The following is an 18,704-nucleotide window of genomic DNA, read 5'->3' as shown; positions in this document are numbered from 1 at the left end:
ATGATGTTCTTGATGGGTTTACTCTGGAGGTCAGTTTCTCTCTCTTGGCTAAGGACTTTTTTAAAACTGACTTTGTGCTAAAGCTCTTTTGACACTTGGTTCAACTTATTTTAGACCTTTAGACTAGCTCTTGTTTAACTTATCAGAATTTTTTTTAACTCTTGTTCTTCTGATTCTTTCCCTGGATATAATGTATGATTTTAGAGATTGTATTATTGGTGCAATTGTTTCATGCCCAGGAAAAGGCTTCCTTTCCCCAGTTCCTCCTCCAGAAATGTTGATCTGTTCTGTTTGTTTTTTATTTGCTTCCATATGTTTTCAACACTCCTTTTGTTATGCCTAGCTTCTTTTACCTGGGGGGTTAATTCTGGGAGGAGGGTCCACTGGAGAGGTCCTTCCCAAGTCAGTTTTTCCTAGTCAAAACAGGCCCAGAGACCCACGAAGGGGGTATAGATTGTTTCCAGTGTGCCCTGGGGAGGAAACCTGGAAGGACAGCAGTCTTCTTTATGATAGCATCCCTAAACTGTGCTTGCTTGGCCTGCCCAGCAGATGGCACTTATCAGCCAGCTGTTCTCTGAAGACCTAAGTGGTATTGTGCCTTTAATTCTCAACCGACTCTGTCCCAGCTGGTTGCATTGTTGAGACAGAGTCTGCCTGCTGCTTTTGGCTGGGGTGGTTTGAAACTCTTGCTTAGGTCCCAGACCCTGTCATCTGTAATCTCTAATCAACAGCAGAAAATTGCACTGGTCTCTACCGCCACTCCCTTTCCTTAGGAAGGAACCATCTTTTAGTAACCTGTCCTTCACCATCCTGAGAAGTTACTGTGTTTTTCAGTCAGCCCTGTTCCTCCCCTACCAGGACTGGGGTTGAAACAGAGACTGCTGGCTGTTTTCTGTCCTTGGCAAGTTGAGACTTTTGCTGTGCTTGGAGCTAGAACCTGACAGTCTGAATTCACTACTTGTGCTGGTTTGAGACTGTTGTGTGCCTCAAGAAAGACTTTATGTTCTTTTCATCCACTCTGTTGGACGCAGACTTATTGTGGGTGGGATCTTCTGATTGGGTTGTTTTCATGGAGGTGTGACCTACCCAATTGTGGGTGAGACCTTTTGATTAGATTATTTCCATGGAGGTGTGACCCTGCCCATTCAGGGTGGGTTTTGATTACTGGAGTCCTCAAGAGCTCAGGGGCCGACACAGACCCAGGTGCTTTGAAATGCAAACAGGAAGACGCTTGGAGATGCTAAGCTAAGAGATGAAGCCCAGAATTTGCAACAGAGAAGATAAGAGAGGATCCCCAGACATTTAGCAAGAAACACCCTGGAAGAACAAGCAAGGATGCACAGGAGCTAAGAGAGAGAAGCTAAGAGAGAGAGAAGCCCAGAGACATTTTAGAGAAAGCCATTTTGAAACCAGAACCCAGGAGCAAAGGACCATCAGACTCCAGCCACATTTCTTCCCAGCTGACAGAGGTATTCCAGATGTCATCAGCCTTTCTTCAGTGAAGCTGTCCTCTTGTTGATGCCTTAGTTGAAGCACTTCTATGGCCTTAAAACTGTAAATTTGAAACTTAATAAATCCCCTTTATAAAATCCAATCCATTTATGGCATTTTACATAATGGCAGCTTTAGCAAACCAGAACACTACTCAAAAGCCACAACTGGTGCCCAGCCATGTCCTTCCCACCTGTTCTTGGGAAAGAGAGCCTCTACTTCCAGCCAGGGAGTGGCATATGAGGCATGCCTCTACAGTGTGCAGAGATCTTCACTGCAGTTTATCAGTTTCTTCCTTCTGCTCTTCCTGGGTGGTGTATGGTGTTTTTCTCATCTCTGGAGTCCCCCAAATGGTTGTTTCAGACAGTTCCTGGCTATTTACTAGCTTCCCTGGAGGACAAACTGAATCCTAGAGCTCCCTACTTTACCCATACTTTTTATTTTCTAAATTCCATGACTGTAAAATTAGACTATAGATAGTAAATAAGCCACAATCATATTTAAGAATCAAACATGAGCAGGAAGTCTGGTAAAATTTGAAAATGATTTGCTAACAATTTAATCTTACATAGGCACAGGTCTGCCATGCTGCAAATTTCAGAGCTTCTGCTATGGTGTTACATTGTACGATCCCTATCTCCACACTCAGTCCTGCTCCTTTGTCCCCTCTCATTAACAGTGAAAGATGTGGCCAGTTATTGTCTTGGTACGTTACAGGGGAAGTGCATTTTCAGTGAAGTAGCCCTAACGCAACCTTAGACAGGATTAATAGAACTCTCACAAATGTGGATAATGAATACAGTGGTACCTCGGTACTCGTCATTAATTGGTTCCGGGAGGCAGACAAGCACCAAAAACAATGAGTACCAAACAAATTTTTTCCCATAAGGAATAATGTAAATAAATTTAAAGTGTTCCCAAACCAAAGACAATGCACATTTTAAAGGCAATATTTAAAAAGATATGGTTGTATATCATTACTTTACATGAGAAATAAACCTAAAAATTAATAAATACTTAGATTAAATTTAAAAAAACTTCACTTTACCTGTACAGAAAAGAGTCCATGGCCTAATGGGATGGTGGGAGGAGAGTGGTGAGGAGGAGAGCTACATGGAGTGTTGCTTGGAAAGAGAGTTCCAGTAGAACATCGGGCACTTGCACTTCAGGTGTTCTTTCTCTTTTCTGCCTTTTTTCAACTTATACACACTCTTTGTCACCTTCACTGAAAGCTTATCCAATAAGGACTGCTTCTGTCTTCTTTTCAGAAATCCTCAAAATGTGAAATTGTTCGGTCATTCAATAAATTCATATTTCTGCTTGTCAGAGTTCTGTCCAATTGGTACTTCTCCACAAAGTTTTGAAACTGCCCATTTTGCACACATTTCTTTTATCAAGGAACTGGGGACATCCTCCCTTATCTCCTTCTCACTTGAAGAAATCTCTTCAGTAACCTCTAGTTGCTGCTGCTTCTGCAATACCTACAGCTCCTCAGCACTATCACTGCTCATTTTCTTAGGACCCATGATGAGAAAAAAAGTGCAAAATACACAAAATGACCACAGAAGCTAAGGTAAGACTGTAAGAGATGTGCACAGGGCAAGAGTTAATGTGTGACCTTTGTTTTTGGCTGGAAAGGTTAACAAATCATGAGGCAACAGACACTGACAAGTTCTAGCTTGTGCTTCAAGTACCAGACAAATCATGAGTACCAAGACAAAATTTTCATGTCAAAATACATTGAGTACCAAATTTGACAAGTTTCAAAGCAGTCAAGTACCACGGTACCATTGTACCAGGTTTACTAAAAAGATTTGAATGCCTGGACTGAAGGTTTTCTAAGACAGTCAAACAAGAAAACTTGCTAACCTCTTCTGGCAGAAGGCTCTGGGTGCTTCTTTTGTATTTTGTTACTTTTCTTGTTCTGTGCTGTCAGGATGGTACAGTAATCCCTAAGTCTTGGTAAGTACTAATTTGTAGTGATGAGTAGACAGATGCCAGGTAAGATTTTCATACTGTGTGACTTTTTAAAAATTTCATTTTGAAATGCTTTCAAACTTACAGGACAGTTACAGAAACAATATAAACTCCATTTAGATAACGCCAATCTTTTCTTACCCCCAACCCCCCAGATACCCAGATCCACTAATTTCAACATTTTTTCCACATTTGCCATATCATTCTGTCTATACTTCTATCTGTCTGTCTATCAATCTGTTTTCTGAAAACTTGAGTGTAGGTTGTATAGATCATGCTCCTTGAACAGTTAATACTGCCATATACTTTTGCTACAAACAAGAATATTCACTTACATAAATACCTTAAGTGCAGTATCAAGTTCAAGAAATTTAATGTTATGGTCTAAATTCCAGTTTTTTAATATGTTCAGATGTCTGTGGAGTCTGTTTTCCTCCCTTGCTAGATTCTGTCCAGTCACATATGTTGCTTTTAATTGTTATGGTCTCTTTAGTTGCCCTCCCTTCTTTCCTCCCTCCCTTCCTTCCTTCCTTCCTTCCTCCCTTCCTCCTTTCCTCCCTCCCTCCCTCCCTTTATCCCTTCCCTTTTTTTATAATTGTGGGAAGATAGGTACAATACAAACCTTCCCATCTCAACCACTCCCAAGTACAACATTGAATAGCAATATTGTGGTACCCTCACCACATTCCATTACTAAAACTTTCCCATGTCTTCAAACAGAAACTCTACACCCATTATACATTAACTCCGCATTGCCCATGCCCCCACCCCTGGCAACCTATACTTTTAATTTCTGTCTCTATGAACTTGCATATCCACCAATATTTTTTTGTAGTTACCAAAATACTACAAAATACTAGGGATTAAATTTAACATCCTAAATCTGTCGTAATCTTGTTTGCTTTGATACCAAATTAACTTCAATGGTATACACAAATGATGTTCCTATACTCATCTGTCCCCCCACCTTTATGTAGTTCTTGTCAAAAACTACATGTTTATATATCATGAGTCCATAAATATAATTACGTTTTATGCATTTGCCTTTTAGACTCTGTAGGAAGTAAAAAAGAAAAAAAAATGGAGTTACAAATCAGAAATACACTAGTACTGGTCTTTATATCTACCATGTCATTATCTTTACTAGAGATTTTTATTTTTTCATGTGGCTTCAATCTATTATCTATTGTCCTTTCCTTTCAATCTGCAGATCTCTCTCTCTTTTTTTTTTTTTTTTTTTTTTTTGTTGCTTGTGCTTTGGGTGTAAAGTCTAGGAAGTGGCCTCCTAATACAAGGTCTTGAAGATGTTTTCCTACATTATCTTCTAGGAGTTTTATGGTACTTTCTTTTATATTGAGATCTTTGGTCCATTTTGAGTTGATTTTTGTGTAGGGGGTGAGGTAAGGGTCCTCTTTCATTCTTTTGGATATGGATATCCAACTCTCCCAGCCCCATTTGTTGAAAAGACCATTATGGCTCAGTTCAGTGACTTTGGGGGCCTTATCAAAGATCAGTCGGCCATAGATCTGAGGGTCTATCTCTGAATTCTCAATTCGATTCCATTGATCTATATGTCTATCTTTGTGCCAGTACCATGCTGTTTTGGCAACTGTGGCTTTATAATAAGCTTCAAAGTCAGGGAGTGTAAGTCCTCCCACTTCGTTTTTCTTTTTTAGAGTGTCTTTAGCAATTCGAGGCATCTTCCCTTTCCAAATAAATTTGATAACTAGCTTTTCCAAGTCTGTAAAGTAGGTTGTTGGAATTTTGATTGGGATTGCATTGAATCTGTAGATGAGTTTGGGTAGAATTGACATCTTAATGACATTTAGCCTTCCTATCCATGAACATGGAATATTTTTCCATCTTTTAAGGTCCCCTTCTATTTCTTTTAGTAGAGTTATGTAGTTTTCTTTGTATAGGTCTTTTACATCTTTGGTTAAGTTTATTCCTAGGTACTTGATTTGTTTAGTTGCTATTGAAAATGGTATCTTTATCTTGAGTGTCTCTTCAGTTTGTTCATTTCTAGCATATAGAAACATTACTGACTTATGTGCATTAACCTTGTATCCCGCTACTTTGCTAAATTTGTTTATTAGCTCTAGTAGCTGTATCATCGATTTCTCAGGGTTTTCTAGATATAAGATCATATCATCTGCAAACAATGACAGTTTTACTTCTTCTTTTCCAATTCGGATGCCTTTTATTTCTTTGTCTTGCCGGATTGCCCTGGCTAGCACATCCAGCACAATGTTGAATAACAGTGGTGACAGCGGGCATCCTTGTTTTGTTCCTGATCTTAGAGGGAAGGCTTTCAGTCTCTCACCATTGAGTACTATGCTGGCTGTGGGTTTTTCATATATGCTCTTTATCATGTTGAGGAAGTTTCCTTCAATTCCTACCTTTTGAAGTGTTTTTATCAAAAAGGGATGTTGGATTTTGTCAAATGCTTTTTCAGCATCTATTGAGATGATCAATTGATTTTTTCCCTTTCGAGTTTTTAATGTGTTGTAATACATTGATTGATTTTCTTATGTTGAACCATCCTTGCATGCCTGGAATGAACCCCACTTGGTCATGGTGTATGATTTTTTTAATGTGGCTTTGGATTCGATTTGCAAGTATTTTGTTGAGGATTTTTGCATCTATATTCATTAGGGAGATTGGCCGGTAGTTTTCCTTTTTTGTAGCATCTTTGCCTGGTTTTGGTATTAGATTGATGTTAGCTTCATAAAATGAGTTAGGTAGTGTTCCATTTTCTTCAATGTTTTGAAAGAGTTTGAGTAAGATTGGTGTCAGTTCTTTCTGGAAAGTTTGGTAGAATTCCCCTGGGAAGCCATCCGGCCCTGGGCATTTATTTGTGGGAAGATGTTTGATGACTGATTGGATCTCTTTGCTTGTGATGGGTTGGTTGAGGTCTTCTGTTTCTTCTCTGGTCAGTCTAGGTTGTTCATATGTTTCCAGGAAATTGTCCATTTCTTCTACATTGTCCAGTTTGTTGCCATACAGTTGTTCATAATATCCTCTTATAATTTTTTTAATTTCTTCAGGATCTGCAGTTATGTCACCTTTTTCATTCATTATTTTGTTTATATGGGTCTTCTCTCTTTTTGATTTTGTCAGTCTAGCTAGGGGCTTGTCAATCTTGTTGATCTTCTCAAAGAACCAACTTTTGGTGATATTTATCCTCTCTATTGTTTTTTTGTTCTCTATGTCATTTATTTCTGCTTTAATCCTTGTTATTTCTTTTCTTGTACTTGGTTTAGGATTGGTTTGCTGTTCATTTTCTAGCTTCTTCAGTTGATCCATTAGTTCTTTGATTTTGGCTCTTTCTTCCTTTTTAATATATGCATTTAGTGCTATAAATTTCCCCCTTAGCACTGCTTTTGCTGCATCCCATAGGTTTTGGTATGTTGTGTTCTCATTTTCATTCGTCTCTATATATTTAGCAATTTCTCTTGCTATTTCTTCTTTAACCCACTGATTGTTTAGGAGTGTGTTGTTTAACCTCCAGGTATTTGTGAATTTTCTAAGTCTCTGATGGTTATTGACTTCTAATTGTATTCCATTGTGGTCAGAGAATGTGCTTTGAATAATTTCAATCTTTTTAAATTTATTGAGGCTTGTTTTATGTCCCAGCATATGATCTATTCTGGAGAAAGTTCCGTGAGCACTAGAAAAGTATGTGTATCCTGGTGATTTGGGATGTAATGTCCTGTAGATGTCTGTTAAATCTAATTCATTTATCAGATTGTTTAGGTTTTCAATTTCCTTATTGGTCTTCTGTCTGGTTGATCTATCTATAGGAGAGAGTGATGTGTTGAAGTCTCCCACAATTATTGTGGAAACATCCATTGTTTCCTTTAGTTTTGCCAGTGTTTCTCTCATGTATTTTGTGGCACCTTGATTGGGTGCATAGACATTTACGATTGTTATTTCTTCTTGCTGAATTGCCCCTTTTATTAGTATGTAGTGGCCTTCTTTGTCTCTCAAAACATCCCTGCATTTGAAGTCTATTTTATCTGAGATTAATATTGCTACACCTGCTTTCTTTTGGCTGTAGCTTGCATGAAATATTTTTTTCCATCCTTTCACTTTCAGTTTCTTTGTGTCCCTGTGTCTAAGGTGAGTCTCTTGTATGCAACATATTGATGGTTCATTTTTTTTGATCCATTCTGCAAATCTATATCTTTTAATTGGGGAGTTTAATCCATTTACATTCAACGTTATAACCGTGAAGGCATTTCTTGAATCGGCCATCTTATCCTTTGGTTTATGTTTGCCATATTTTTCCCTCTCTCTATTAATATCCTTTATTGTACCCATACCGAATCTCTTTAGTACTGAACCTTACTCCAAGTCTCTCTGTCCTGTCTTTGTTTCTCTGTCTGTAGGGCTCCCTTTAGTATCTCCAGTAGGGCAGGTCTCTTGTTAGCAAATTCTCTCAGCATTTGTTTGTCTGTGAAAAATTTAAGCTCTCCCTCAAATTTGAAGGAGAGCTTTGCTGGATAAATTATTCTTGGCTGGAAATTTTTCTCACTCAGAATTTTAAATATATCGTGCCACTGCCTTCTTGCCTCCATGGTGGCTGCTGAGTAGTCACTACTTAGTCTTATGCTGTTTCCTTTGTATGTGGTGAATTGCTTTTCTCTTGCTGCTTTCAGAACTTGCTCCTTCTCTTCTGTGTTTGACAGTGTGATCAGTATATGTCTCGGAGTGGGTTTATTTGGATTTATTCTATTTTGAGTTCGCTGAGCATTTATGATTTGTGTATTTATGTTGTTTAGAAGATTTGGGAAGTTTTCCCCAACAATTTCTTTGAATACTCTTCCTAGACCTTTACCCTTTTCTTCCCCTTCTGGGACACCAATGAGTCTTATATTTGGACGTTTCATATTATCTATCATATCCCTGAGGTCCATTTCGATTTTTTCAATTTTTTTCCCCATTCTTTCTTTTATGCTTTCATTTTCCATTCTGTCATCTTCCAGGTCACTGATTCGTTGTTCAACTTCCTCTAGTCTTGTACTATGAGTGTCCAGAGTCTTTTTAATTTGGTCAACAGTTTCTTTAATTTCCATAAGATCATCCATTTTTTTATTTAGTCTTGCAATGTCTTCTTTATGCTCTTCTAGAGTCTTCTTGATTTCCTTTATATCCCGTACTATGGTCTCATTGTTCATCTTTAGTTCTTTGAGTAGCTGCTCTAGGTGCTGTGTCTCTTCTGGTCTTTTGTAAGGCTGGAGTGGAAGCTGAGTCACTCGGTTAAGGCCACACGGGGTGAGTGAGAGCCGGGGTTTGAACCCTGGTCCGTCTTACTCCCGAGCCTGGAGTTGTCCCGCTGCGCCACACCCACGCCTCTGCAGATCTCTCTTTAGCATCTCTTATAGGGCCTGTCTAGTGGTGACGAACTCTCTCAGCTTTTGTTTATCTGTGAATGTCTTTACTCTCTGCCTCATTTTTGAAAGACAGTTTTGCTGGATATAGAATTCTTGGTTGGCAGTTTTTTGTTCTCAGCACTTTAAGTACGTCATTCCACTGCCTTCTTGCCACCTTGGTTTCTGTTGAGAAATTGGCACTTAGTCTTATTGAGGCTTCTTTGTATATGACATATTTCCCTCTTGGCTTTGAGAATGCTCTCTTTATCTTTGGCATTTGGTAGTTTGGTTATAATATGCTGTGGTATGTGTCTATTTGTGTTTATCCTATTTGAAGTTCATTGAGCTTCTTGGATGTATACATTCGTATCTTTAGTTAAATTTAGGAATTTTTCAGCCATTATTTCTTTGGGTATTCTCTATGCCACTTTCTTTCTTCTCCCTCTGGGATTCCCACAATGCATTGATTGATACACTTGATGGTGTCCTACAGGTTTGCCAGACTCTGTTCACTTTTCTTCATTCTTCTTTCTGTTCCCCAGATTGGATGATTTCAGTTGTCTTTCCAAGTTCACTGATTCTTTCTTCTTCCAGCTCCAATCTGCCGTTTGAACCCCTCCAGAATTTTAAATTTCTGTTACTGTGGTCTTCAATTCTGTTTGGTTCCTTTTCATAATTTCCATCTCTCTCATATTTTTTTGGTGTTTATCTGTTGTTTTCATGATTTCTTTTAGTTCTTTGTCCATTTTTTCCTTTGGCTCTTTGAGTATATTTAGGTTTGTTATAAAGTTTGTCTAGTATGTCTCAGGTCTGGTTCCTCCTCATTGATGGTTTCTAATGCTTTAATCTTCTCCTTTGCAGGGCCATCCCTTCCTGCTTCTTTGTATGTTTTGTAATCTTTTACTGAGACCTGGAAATTTTGATATTTTAACATGTTATTGTTGGAGCCCCTAATGCTTGCGAGGTTATCGGGAATTCTCCAGGTGGAGAAGTTTAATACATCCACATTTTCCCCCAGTCCCTCAAGGGGGTTTTACTAATACTTTTTATTCTCTGTCCAAATTACTCTGGGATTTATCAGGGCTTTATGCTAACCTATACAAACCAACCAGATCTCACTCCCTATTCAAGGTTCCATGTAATTATGGTGTTTGAATAAACTGAGCATAAAAGTTAAATGACATAGTATGCTACAGCAAATAGAGATTTTACACCAAATAAACATCTCTTCCTTTGGTCTCACACAGAAGTTGAAGTTTTAAAACACAGTCACTATCATCCTTTACCCTTTAGTCTGATTTACCTTAGTCTTAACCAAGTCCATTTCATTCATATCTTGAATTGAATTCTGATCTCTTTTTCAGGTTCAAGGAACCTTTACAATAAGCCTTCCCCTGGTAGCTTGTGCTCTAAGATTCAATTCTCAGAGTTTGCACATTAGAGTTAGTCTATATTAGAGAGGCAGTATAATGTTGTCTTTTCATTTCTGGCTTATTTCACTCAACACTGTTCTCAGGGTCCATTCACCTAGTTGCATACCTCACAACTTCATTCCTTTTTGCCACCCCTCAATATTCCATTGTATGTATACACCACAGTTCACCATTGTTTGTCAGTCAATATACCCTTAGGCCACCTCCATCCATTGAAAATCGTGAATTCTACCTTCGTAAACACCAGTGTGCAGATGTTCATTTGTGTCCCTTTTCTCATTTCTTCCAAGTATATACCCGATAACGGTTGCAGGGCCATATGGCAACTCCAACTTAGCTTCATGTGGAACCACCACACTGCCTTCCAAGTGGACCACACCATTCTGCTCTTCCCCCAACAGTGAATAGGTACATCCCTCTCTCCACATTTTCTCCGGCTCTTTTGTTCCTCTGTTGATTTTTTAAGCATTTTATTCATGCAGCATACAATCCATCCCAAGAAAACAATCAATGATATGCAGTATAATCACACACTTATACATTCACTACCACAATCTATATAAGGACATTTCCATTTCTTCCATGAAGAATGAGGAAGAGGAGGAAAAAAAATGAAGAATAAAAGAAAATAAAAGAAGAAAAAATAAAATACAATACAATGAAAAGGTCAGACACCACCACCACCAAGAATCCCATAACACTCCCTTATATCCCCTACTTACAGACATTTAGCTGTGGTGTATTGCCTCTGTTACAATTAATGGAAGCATATTACAACGTTACTCTTAACTATAGACCCTAGTTTGCATTGATTGTATTTTTTCCCTATACTATCCAATTTTCAACACCTTGCAATGTTGATATTCATTTGTTCTCCCTTTTAGAAACAGTCTTATATTTGTACATTTAATCACCATCGTTGACCACTCTATGTTTCACTAAGTTATGCAATCCTAGTCTCTATCTTCTGTCTTTCCTTCTGGTGTCATACATGCCCCTAGCCTTCCTCTTTCATCCGTACTCACATTCATCTTTGTTCTGAGTACTTACAATACTGTGCTACCATCGCACAGTATTGTGCTCTCCATTTCTGGATCCATACAGTCAATCCTGTTGAACATTCTGTACTCCTTCAGTATCAAATGCCTGAATCTCTACCCTCTTTCTATCTCCTATAACTTATGTTCTCAACTTTAACTCTCAAAGTTCACTCATTAGTGCTAGTTCATATTAGTGAGACAAGAGAGTATTTGTCCTTTTGTTTCTGGCTAATTTCACTCAACATAATGTGTTCTCTCTACCATTTTGTCTTTTGGATTTTATATGTCATATCTTTATTTTATTTTTCTCTCTTTCTCTTTCTACCCTTAGTGATAGTCTTCACTTCTACACTCTTCTCCAAACCACTCTTTCCTGACTTTTCCTGTCTGCCTGTATTGCTCCCTTTAGTATTTCTTGTAGAGCAGGTCTCTTGTTCACAAACTCTCTCATTGTCTGAAAATTTTCATTTTTGAAGGACTATTTTGCCTTCAAAAATATAGAATTCTTGGCTGGCAGATTTTCTCTTTCAGTGTCTTAAATATTTATCATATCACTACCTTATTGCCTCCATGGTTTCTGGTGAGAAATCTGCACAATCTTATTGAGCTTCTCTTGTACGTGATGGATCACTTTTCTCTTGCTGCTTTCAGAATTCTCTCTTTGTCTTTGACACTTGATAGTCTGATTATTAAGTGTCTTGGAGAAGGTTTATTCGGATCTGTTCTTTTTGGGGTTTGTTGTACTTCTTGGATCTGGAATTTCATGTCTTTCATAAGAGATGGAAAATTTTCAGTGACTATTTCCTCCATTATTTTTTCTGCCCCTTTTCCCTTCTCTTCTCCTTCTGGGATACATGTGACACATATATTCATGTGCTTCATGTTGTCATTCAATTCCCTGAGATCCTGCTCATATTTTTCCTTTCTTTTCCCTATCTTTTCTTTTGTGTGTAGAATTTCAGATGTTCTGTCCTCCAGTTCATGAATCCTTTCTTCTGCCTCTTCAAAATCTGCTGTTGTATGGCTCCATTGTATTTTTTATCTCTTCTATTGTGTCTTTCATTCTCATAAGTTCTGCCAATTGTTTTTTCAAACTTTTGAGTTCTTCCTTATGCTCACCCAGTATCTTCTTTATATCTGTCATCTCTTTTGCCATATCTTCCCTCAACTCACTGATTTGATTTTTGAATTGATTTACCATATTTGTTTGAGGATCTTTAATTAGTTGTTTCAACTCCTGGATCTCATTTGAAGTGTAAATTTGTTCTTTTGACTGGGCCATATCTTTGTTTTTCCTATTGTGACTCGTAATTTTTTTGTTGTCTAGGCATCTGGTTTCCTTGATTACCGCAATCAGATTTGCCCCGACCAGACAGGCCCAGGTCTCAGGACAGTGTAGTCAGTATCATATTTCCCTGAGGTTGAGACCCTGCAGGTTGTCAGACTTTCCTGTGAGGCCTCTAGACTCTATGTGTTTCCTCTCTTGCCCAGCAGATGGTGTTTGCCCCACCAGCATAAAGAGTTGTGGTGCCTTTAAGTCTCAGCAGCACCTGTCCCTTCCTGGCTCTGAGGGTGAGTCAGAAGCCAAGTTTAAGCTAGTTCTGTCATTTTTGTTTTTTTTCCCAGGCCCTGAGGTCTAAATTCTCTGAGGGAGGGCTGCCACTTGAGCTGGGCCCTGCCCCTCCCCCTTTTCTTAGGGAAGATATGCCCTTTAGGAATTATCTCCTACACTTGACTACTTCTTTTGTCTAACTATCTTAACTCCACAGTTGCCTGGGTCAGCACTAACAATTGAAAATGCTTAAGGCATATTCATCTCTAATGAGCTACTTAGAATGAGAGAAAGAAAGAAATCCCCATTTCAGAGCCAGTTCTGAACCCTGTAGTTTTGGCAGTTGAGAGCCAGTGTTGGTACCCAGTTCTCTGTGCCCCTTTTCTTGGCACACAGCCCTTTTCCAGTATTCTGGGGTCAGCTGACTCTAAAACCCTCTGTTTTTACTCTTTTTTTAATCTATCCACGCTGCCTCCTCTCTGCTGGGAGAGACCTCAGGGTTCCTTTCCTGCTTGCCCCAGGTTTATCTGTGTTTATAGCTTGTATTCAGTATTCCAGATTTGTTAATTAAAATTGCAGTTGGAGCTTTGTTGAGCTACCTTCCCTTGCTCCTAGAAGAGACCGCTACTTTTTCCCACAGGGAAGTGTTCCAGCTCAGCTTGCTGTGCCATTGGGGGAGGGGGTGCCAGCTCTGCAGTTTGGGGGGCTTTACTTAAAGTTCAGTGCTGTGATCTTGGCCCTGTCACCCATTCCAGACTGGTGTAAGATGTGTTTCCGGTCACTTATGTCCCCCAACAGTTGTTCCAGACTATTTACTAATTGTTCCTGGCTATTTACTTGCTGTTCTAGAGGGCTAACTAAATTCTACACCTCCCTACACCACCATCTTGCCCCACCTCGCTAAGTGACTTTTGATACTTATGCAGGATGAGAATTTATCCATTAATAGTACATCATTGAAGTTGTTTGGTGTGAAACATTTTGAGTGACCTATTTTGGAACATAAATAATTTATATGGTAATAAACTATGTGCTCACTCAGGTGAATGCCACTATTGTCTTTAGTGAAAAATTCCAACTGTGCATTAATACTTTGTTTTTATTGCATACATGAATCACAGCTACTTGGATGGCAGATTAAGTCAGCAGGCAGCTGTGTAGTCTCTGTAGTTTAAGTTAACTTTGTGTTATGACTACAGGTGTGGAGTTAAGAGTCAAGAGGAATCTTTACTCATTAACTTCTCTGGTTCTTTTGGAGTTTGAATTAACTTGAGAAGAGGAGGGAAGAGGTAGAAAAAAAGGTCTTGGAATATTAGCACTGCCTTGACTTTCCCAGTATTAAAAACAGACGCGTGTTCTCTACACAGAAGAGAAGTGAACTTAGTTCTTCACAGAATGAATTCTATAGAGTCTGCTAATAAACTGTGGAAATTGGAGATTAATTAGCTACTGATTATGACCTTGGAACCAAGGCAAAATAAAGTTTATGTGTATGATTGCTGATAATTCTTGATTTCTAAGAGATTGTTCATCCAATTACTAGAGGTTTCTGTCCTGCTGGTTTATTTGGTAAATGGAATAATTAAATCATAATTACTTACCTCTTTTTCCTAAGTTACACATAACTGGATGTTTTAATACCATTAATGTGGAATAATACTAGTGGCTCAAAATAATACCAGTGTCTCAAAGATAACATTTGATGTCTTTTTAAAATGGCTACACATTTATTTAATTTGATTTTCACAACAATCTTCATTTAATTCATAAGAAAACCAAGAAAGAGAAAGGTTAAATGACTTCTGAAAGCCCATCTGGCTAATAACAGAGCCAAAATTAGAAGTTGGTTTCTGGACTCATAGTCCGTTGTTCTGTTCTGTCTTGCTTTGAATATATAAGAATCAAAATAAATTATATTCCTTTAAGATAAATTTTAGTCTCAGCAGTTGTACATTGTTTTGTCAGATGTATAACTTGTGAAGTGTCTTACTTGGCACGTTTATCTCACTTTCTTTAAAGGTTTTAAAAACTTGTTATTGTACAAGTTATACATTTTCATGGTGGAAAGTTGAGAAAATCACGAGAAACATAAAATACATAAAAAAGAATATTAAAATCATCCAGCCACCCAGTATGAAACACTGTTCACATTTTGTCGATATCTTTCAAAGCTTTTTACTGGGTATGTGTGTGTATGTGTATGTGAACCATGTACTATTTTGTAACAGTATGTTATGAATATATTTCCATATCAAAATAAGCATACTTTTACAAGTTAGTTTTCAATAATAGCATTACTATTTCATTTTTTGTTTGTGCTGTTTATTTATTTAATCCCCAATTAGATATTTAGGTTATCTTCAGATTTTAAAGACTATGTATCATAACCTTGTTCGTATTTCTTTGATCCCCTTTCTTCAGGATAAATTCCAAGTGGGTTTGTTAGTTCAGTGGATTTACACTTTTTCTTAAGGTTTTGATACATATTACAAAACTAATCTTTGGAAAGATTGTACCAATTTATACTAGGACATTAGCGGTGCATGAGAATGCTTTTTGCTTTTGCTAGCATTGGGTATTTTCCTGTTTTATAATCTTTTCTAATTTGCTAGTCAATAAATGGTCTCTCATTGATTTTACATTTCTTTAATTATTAAGGGAGGTAAACATTTTCTCACATGTTTATGGAATGTTTGCATTTCTTGTTTCACCTGTTCAGGTACTTTGTCCATTTTTTTTCCCTGCTGGGATTCATTTTGTTCTTACTGATTTCCAAGAACTCCTTATGTATTAAGTATAGTAATACTATTGTGACATCTAAGCTGCAGATTTTCCACAGCTTTTTGTCATTTGTTTGTGTTTTTTTTTTTGTTGTTGTTGTTCTGTTTTGTTTTGCCAAGCATATATTTGCTCTGATCTATTCTCCCCACCCCTACCTATCTTTCTCCTTTGAAGACCTTTACCACTCCATATTCATAGAAGTATTCACCTTTACTTTCTTCAATCCTTTAAGTACCTTTAATGTTTTAATCTATTTGAAACTTAATTTGGCATATGTTGCAAGGTAAGGTTCTTTTATGTTTAAAAATTCCACAAATTGTTAACTAAATTCCAGCATGAAGGATTTTTACTGAATTGAAATGCAATCATTATCATATACTGAATAACTGTATAAATCCACGTTTTTTCTGGACTGTCTATTTTGTTATATTAATCTTTCTCTTTGGCCTTCTCTAGACACCTCATTTTCTAATTGGTGTAGTTTTATAGAACATTACTAGTTGGCAGTCCATTCATTTTTACATTTAGCCTAGGTAAAATGATCAATAATGAGGCATATGTGATTTTTTGCCTAGATTTGAGTTTTGTTACTGGCTCCCATGTTGGAGAGCTGATTGTCTGGGATATCCTGGACTGGACCATGCAGGCCTACGAGCAAAACTTCTGGAACCCCTCTCTGCAGCTGGACACACAGCAAGAAATAAAACTTTGTCAAAAACCAAATGATATTTCCATCCATCATTTCACATGTGATGAAGAGGTAAAAAAAAATCTATAAAATACTTGTAAACTTGCCATTTTTAATAAATCCAATTTCGAATTCTTAAAATTAAATCTCATGATGAGAGAAAGGTGTCATTCCCCATAGTTTAAAATTGTGCATTAAAATGGTCTTATTGTTTTAGAAGATTGCACTGCTTGCATTTCAAAAGCATTTTTATCTTAGCTTTTGTCCTTAAGCAAGAAAGTTATTACACAGCTACAGATTTTAAAACTATATTGAAATTTCATGTTGGATTAAATAATCCCATAGGATTTCAGTTTAATCTTTAAAATTGCTTTAAAAACAATTGTGGGAAAGAATCCTTTTAAAGATTTGGTGCATTTCATAGAAAGGTAAGGGAAACTAAGTTTTTCAGAAATGTTCTTCTTTTAGTCTCTTAGCATCCTGACCCAAGATGATCATGTACGAATTGCTGATTTTGGTTCTTTCATATTCAGCAGTGATGCTCTTGAAATATTTTGCATCTTTTTTGCAGTAAGAAATTTATTACTAATGGGTTACTGAATCTGAAAACTCCTTTTAGCCTCAGGGGCTCAAAAATGTCTTCAAAGGGAGATTACTTTCCTAAATGTAATCACAAGAAATGTTTGAGTTGTCAATTGGGGGAGGCTTTTATCTTGCTTTGTTTTGTGTCTTTCTATACTGTTTAAATCTTCTAATTGGATGTATGTTATTTTTATTTAAAAAATTTGGTAGTAGTGTTCTGGATGGGGAGAATATGATCCATATTTTGTTTTCTTTGTACCGCTCTTACTTTGAAACTAAAACAGAAAAGAATATAAGAATAGCATTAAAAAACACAAATATCCCACAGATTGTTTGTACCATATCATTATTTCGGAAAAAATTCTTTTAAGTATGTTATGATAGAAATAATATGGCATCGGGAAAAATAGAGACTACATTTCTAAAAGTATTAGCCCTAAAATATATGTATATTTAAATTTTATAACTTTTCCTCACTTTGGCACAAATCAGTCTTTAAAAAATATTCCTTTCAATCTTAAAATATCGATTGATGCTTATTGACCATTATAAATACTTGATAAAAAATCACTCAGTTTTCTCTAATTTTCTGTCTTTTGCTGGGGGTTCTTGAGACCATTGATTATTGATGAAAGGTGATTGATAGAATGAGTCTGTTGAGTAAATGCTGCCCCCAAAGCTCATGAATTCTCTAGTTAAGTTTATAATTTTCTTAGTGACCTTGGATAAATCACTTACACTCTGTGCATGGATTTTCTGTAAAGCTAATTTCTGTGGTTTCTTTGCATTGAGTGCTATCCATAGATAAGGTTCTAGGTTTTAGCCTGAAGTAAACCATTTTCATTAATGCCCCTGGCACTGGCCATCAGCTTACATGACTTAGTGCAGAGTACCAATCCTGAGGGTCTAGGGATCATTCCAGACTCTGGTAAGCCTTGGGAGCATGCTTCGGTCCAGATATTCTAGGTCTGAGTTAGGTTTCTAGCCTTTGAAGCCATATAAGAAAGTTTGGGAGGGCCCAGAATCTGGTGAAAACAGAAAGGCAATCTGCAGGGATTTTTTAAAGTTCTGCCTCACAGGGGTACCTGTTGAGTAAGAATGAGTGATTCTAGGGCAAGTACTACCAGATGTCTAGCGAGTTGCGAAAAAATTTCAGAAGCTGGGCAATATGGTGTAAAGAAAGAGCAAGGGACTGGAGTTATGGGACCTTGATTCTAATATTAACTCCAGTCTAATTGTGTGACTTTATTTTTTTTTTAAATTTTATTAGATCATCTGGAAAATGGCAATAATGTTTGCCTTTCAGATCTTAACAAGCTGTTGTGAGGCTAAAGTGAAATAATACTGGTGAAAATTCTTTAAAAAGATTAAAGTTGTTTTCTTATTAAAAATGGTACTTCTAATAATACATTTGGGAAAAAAAATGTTGTGAAGCCTTCAGAGGATCTTAAGATAGTGCCACTGTGGCATGTGCTTTTTCGTATTCTTTATAGGTCTTTTGATTGCTTAAGATTTGGAGTGCTCACATTTTCCAGGCAAAAGAAACTTAAGTAATTTTAAAAAGGATACAATGTTCTGTGAATGAAAACCCAAATAACAGCTTCTCAAGCAGGGCCAGGCCATCAGCCATAGCTCCTTTCTCCAGCTGTCATATTTGAGTGAGGAAGAAAGTGATGCTGTGGGGTGTGATATTCAGATTTTTCTATGTTTTAGTGGCTGCATCCACCTGCCTTCTGAATGCTCTGTGCATTCCTTGATGCTTTAATGTTTTTGGACTTTGGAGGG

General features: G+C 37.3%; 1 protein-coding gene across 3 annotated transcripts in view; it reads left to right on the top strand.

Moving 5' to 3' along the window:
• Positions 1 to 18,704, top strand: part of WDR41 (WD repeat domain 41) — a 97,541-nt gene that overhangs the window by 62,124 nt on the left and 16,713 nt on the right. For all 3 annotated transcript variants that reach the window (XR_005211397.1, XM_037801631.1, XM_037801632.1), the window contains exon 9: positions 16,225 to 16,409. Coding sequence is in view for 2 of the 3 variants with exons in the window: in XM_037801631.1 (XP_037657559.1) it covers positions 16,225 to 16,409 (185 nt within the window). In the remaining variant the exon portion in view is untranslated. The remainder of the gene's footprint in view (positions 1 to 16,224; positions 16,410 to 18,704) is intronic.

This window comes from Choloepus didactylus, chromosome 13 (assembly GCF_015220235.1).
Source record: "Choloepus didactylus isolate mChoDid1 chromosome 13, mChoDid1.pri, whole genome shotgun sequence".
Taxonomy (NCBI): domain Eukaryota; kingdom Metazoa; phylum Chordata; class Mammalia; order Pilosa; family Megalonychidae; genus Choloepus; species Choloepus didactylus.
The sequence above is the reverse complement of the archived record's forward strand: the minus strand, read 5'-3'. Positions and strand labels throughout refer to the sequence as shown.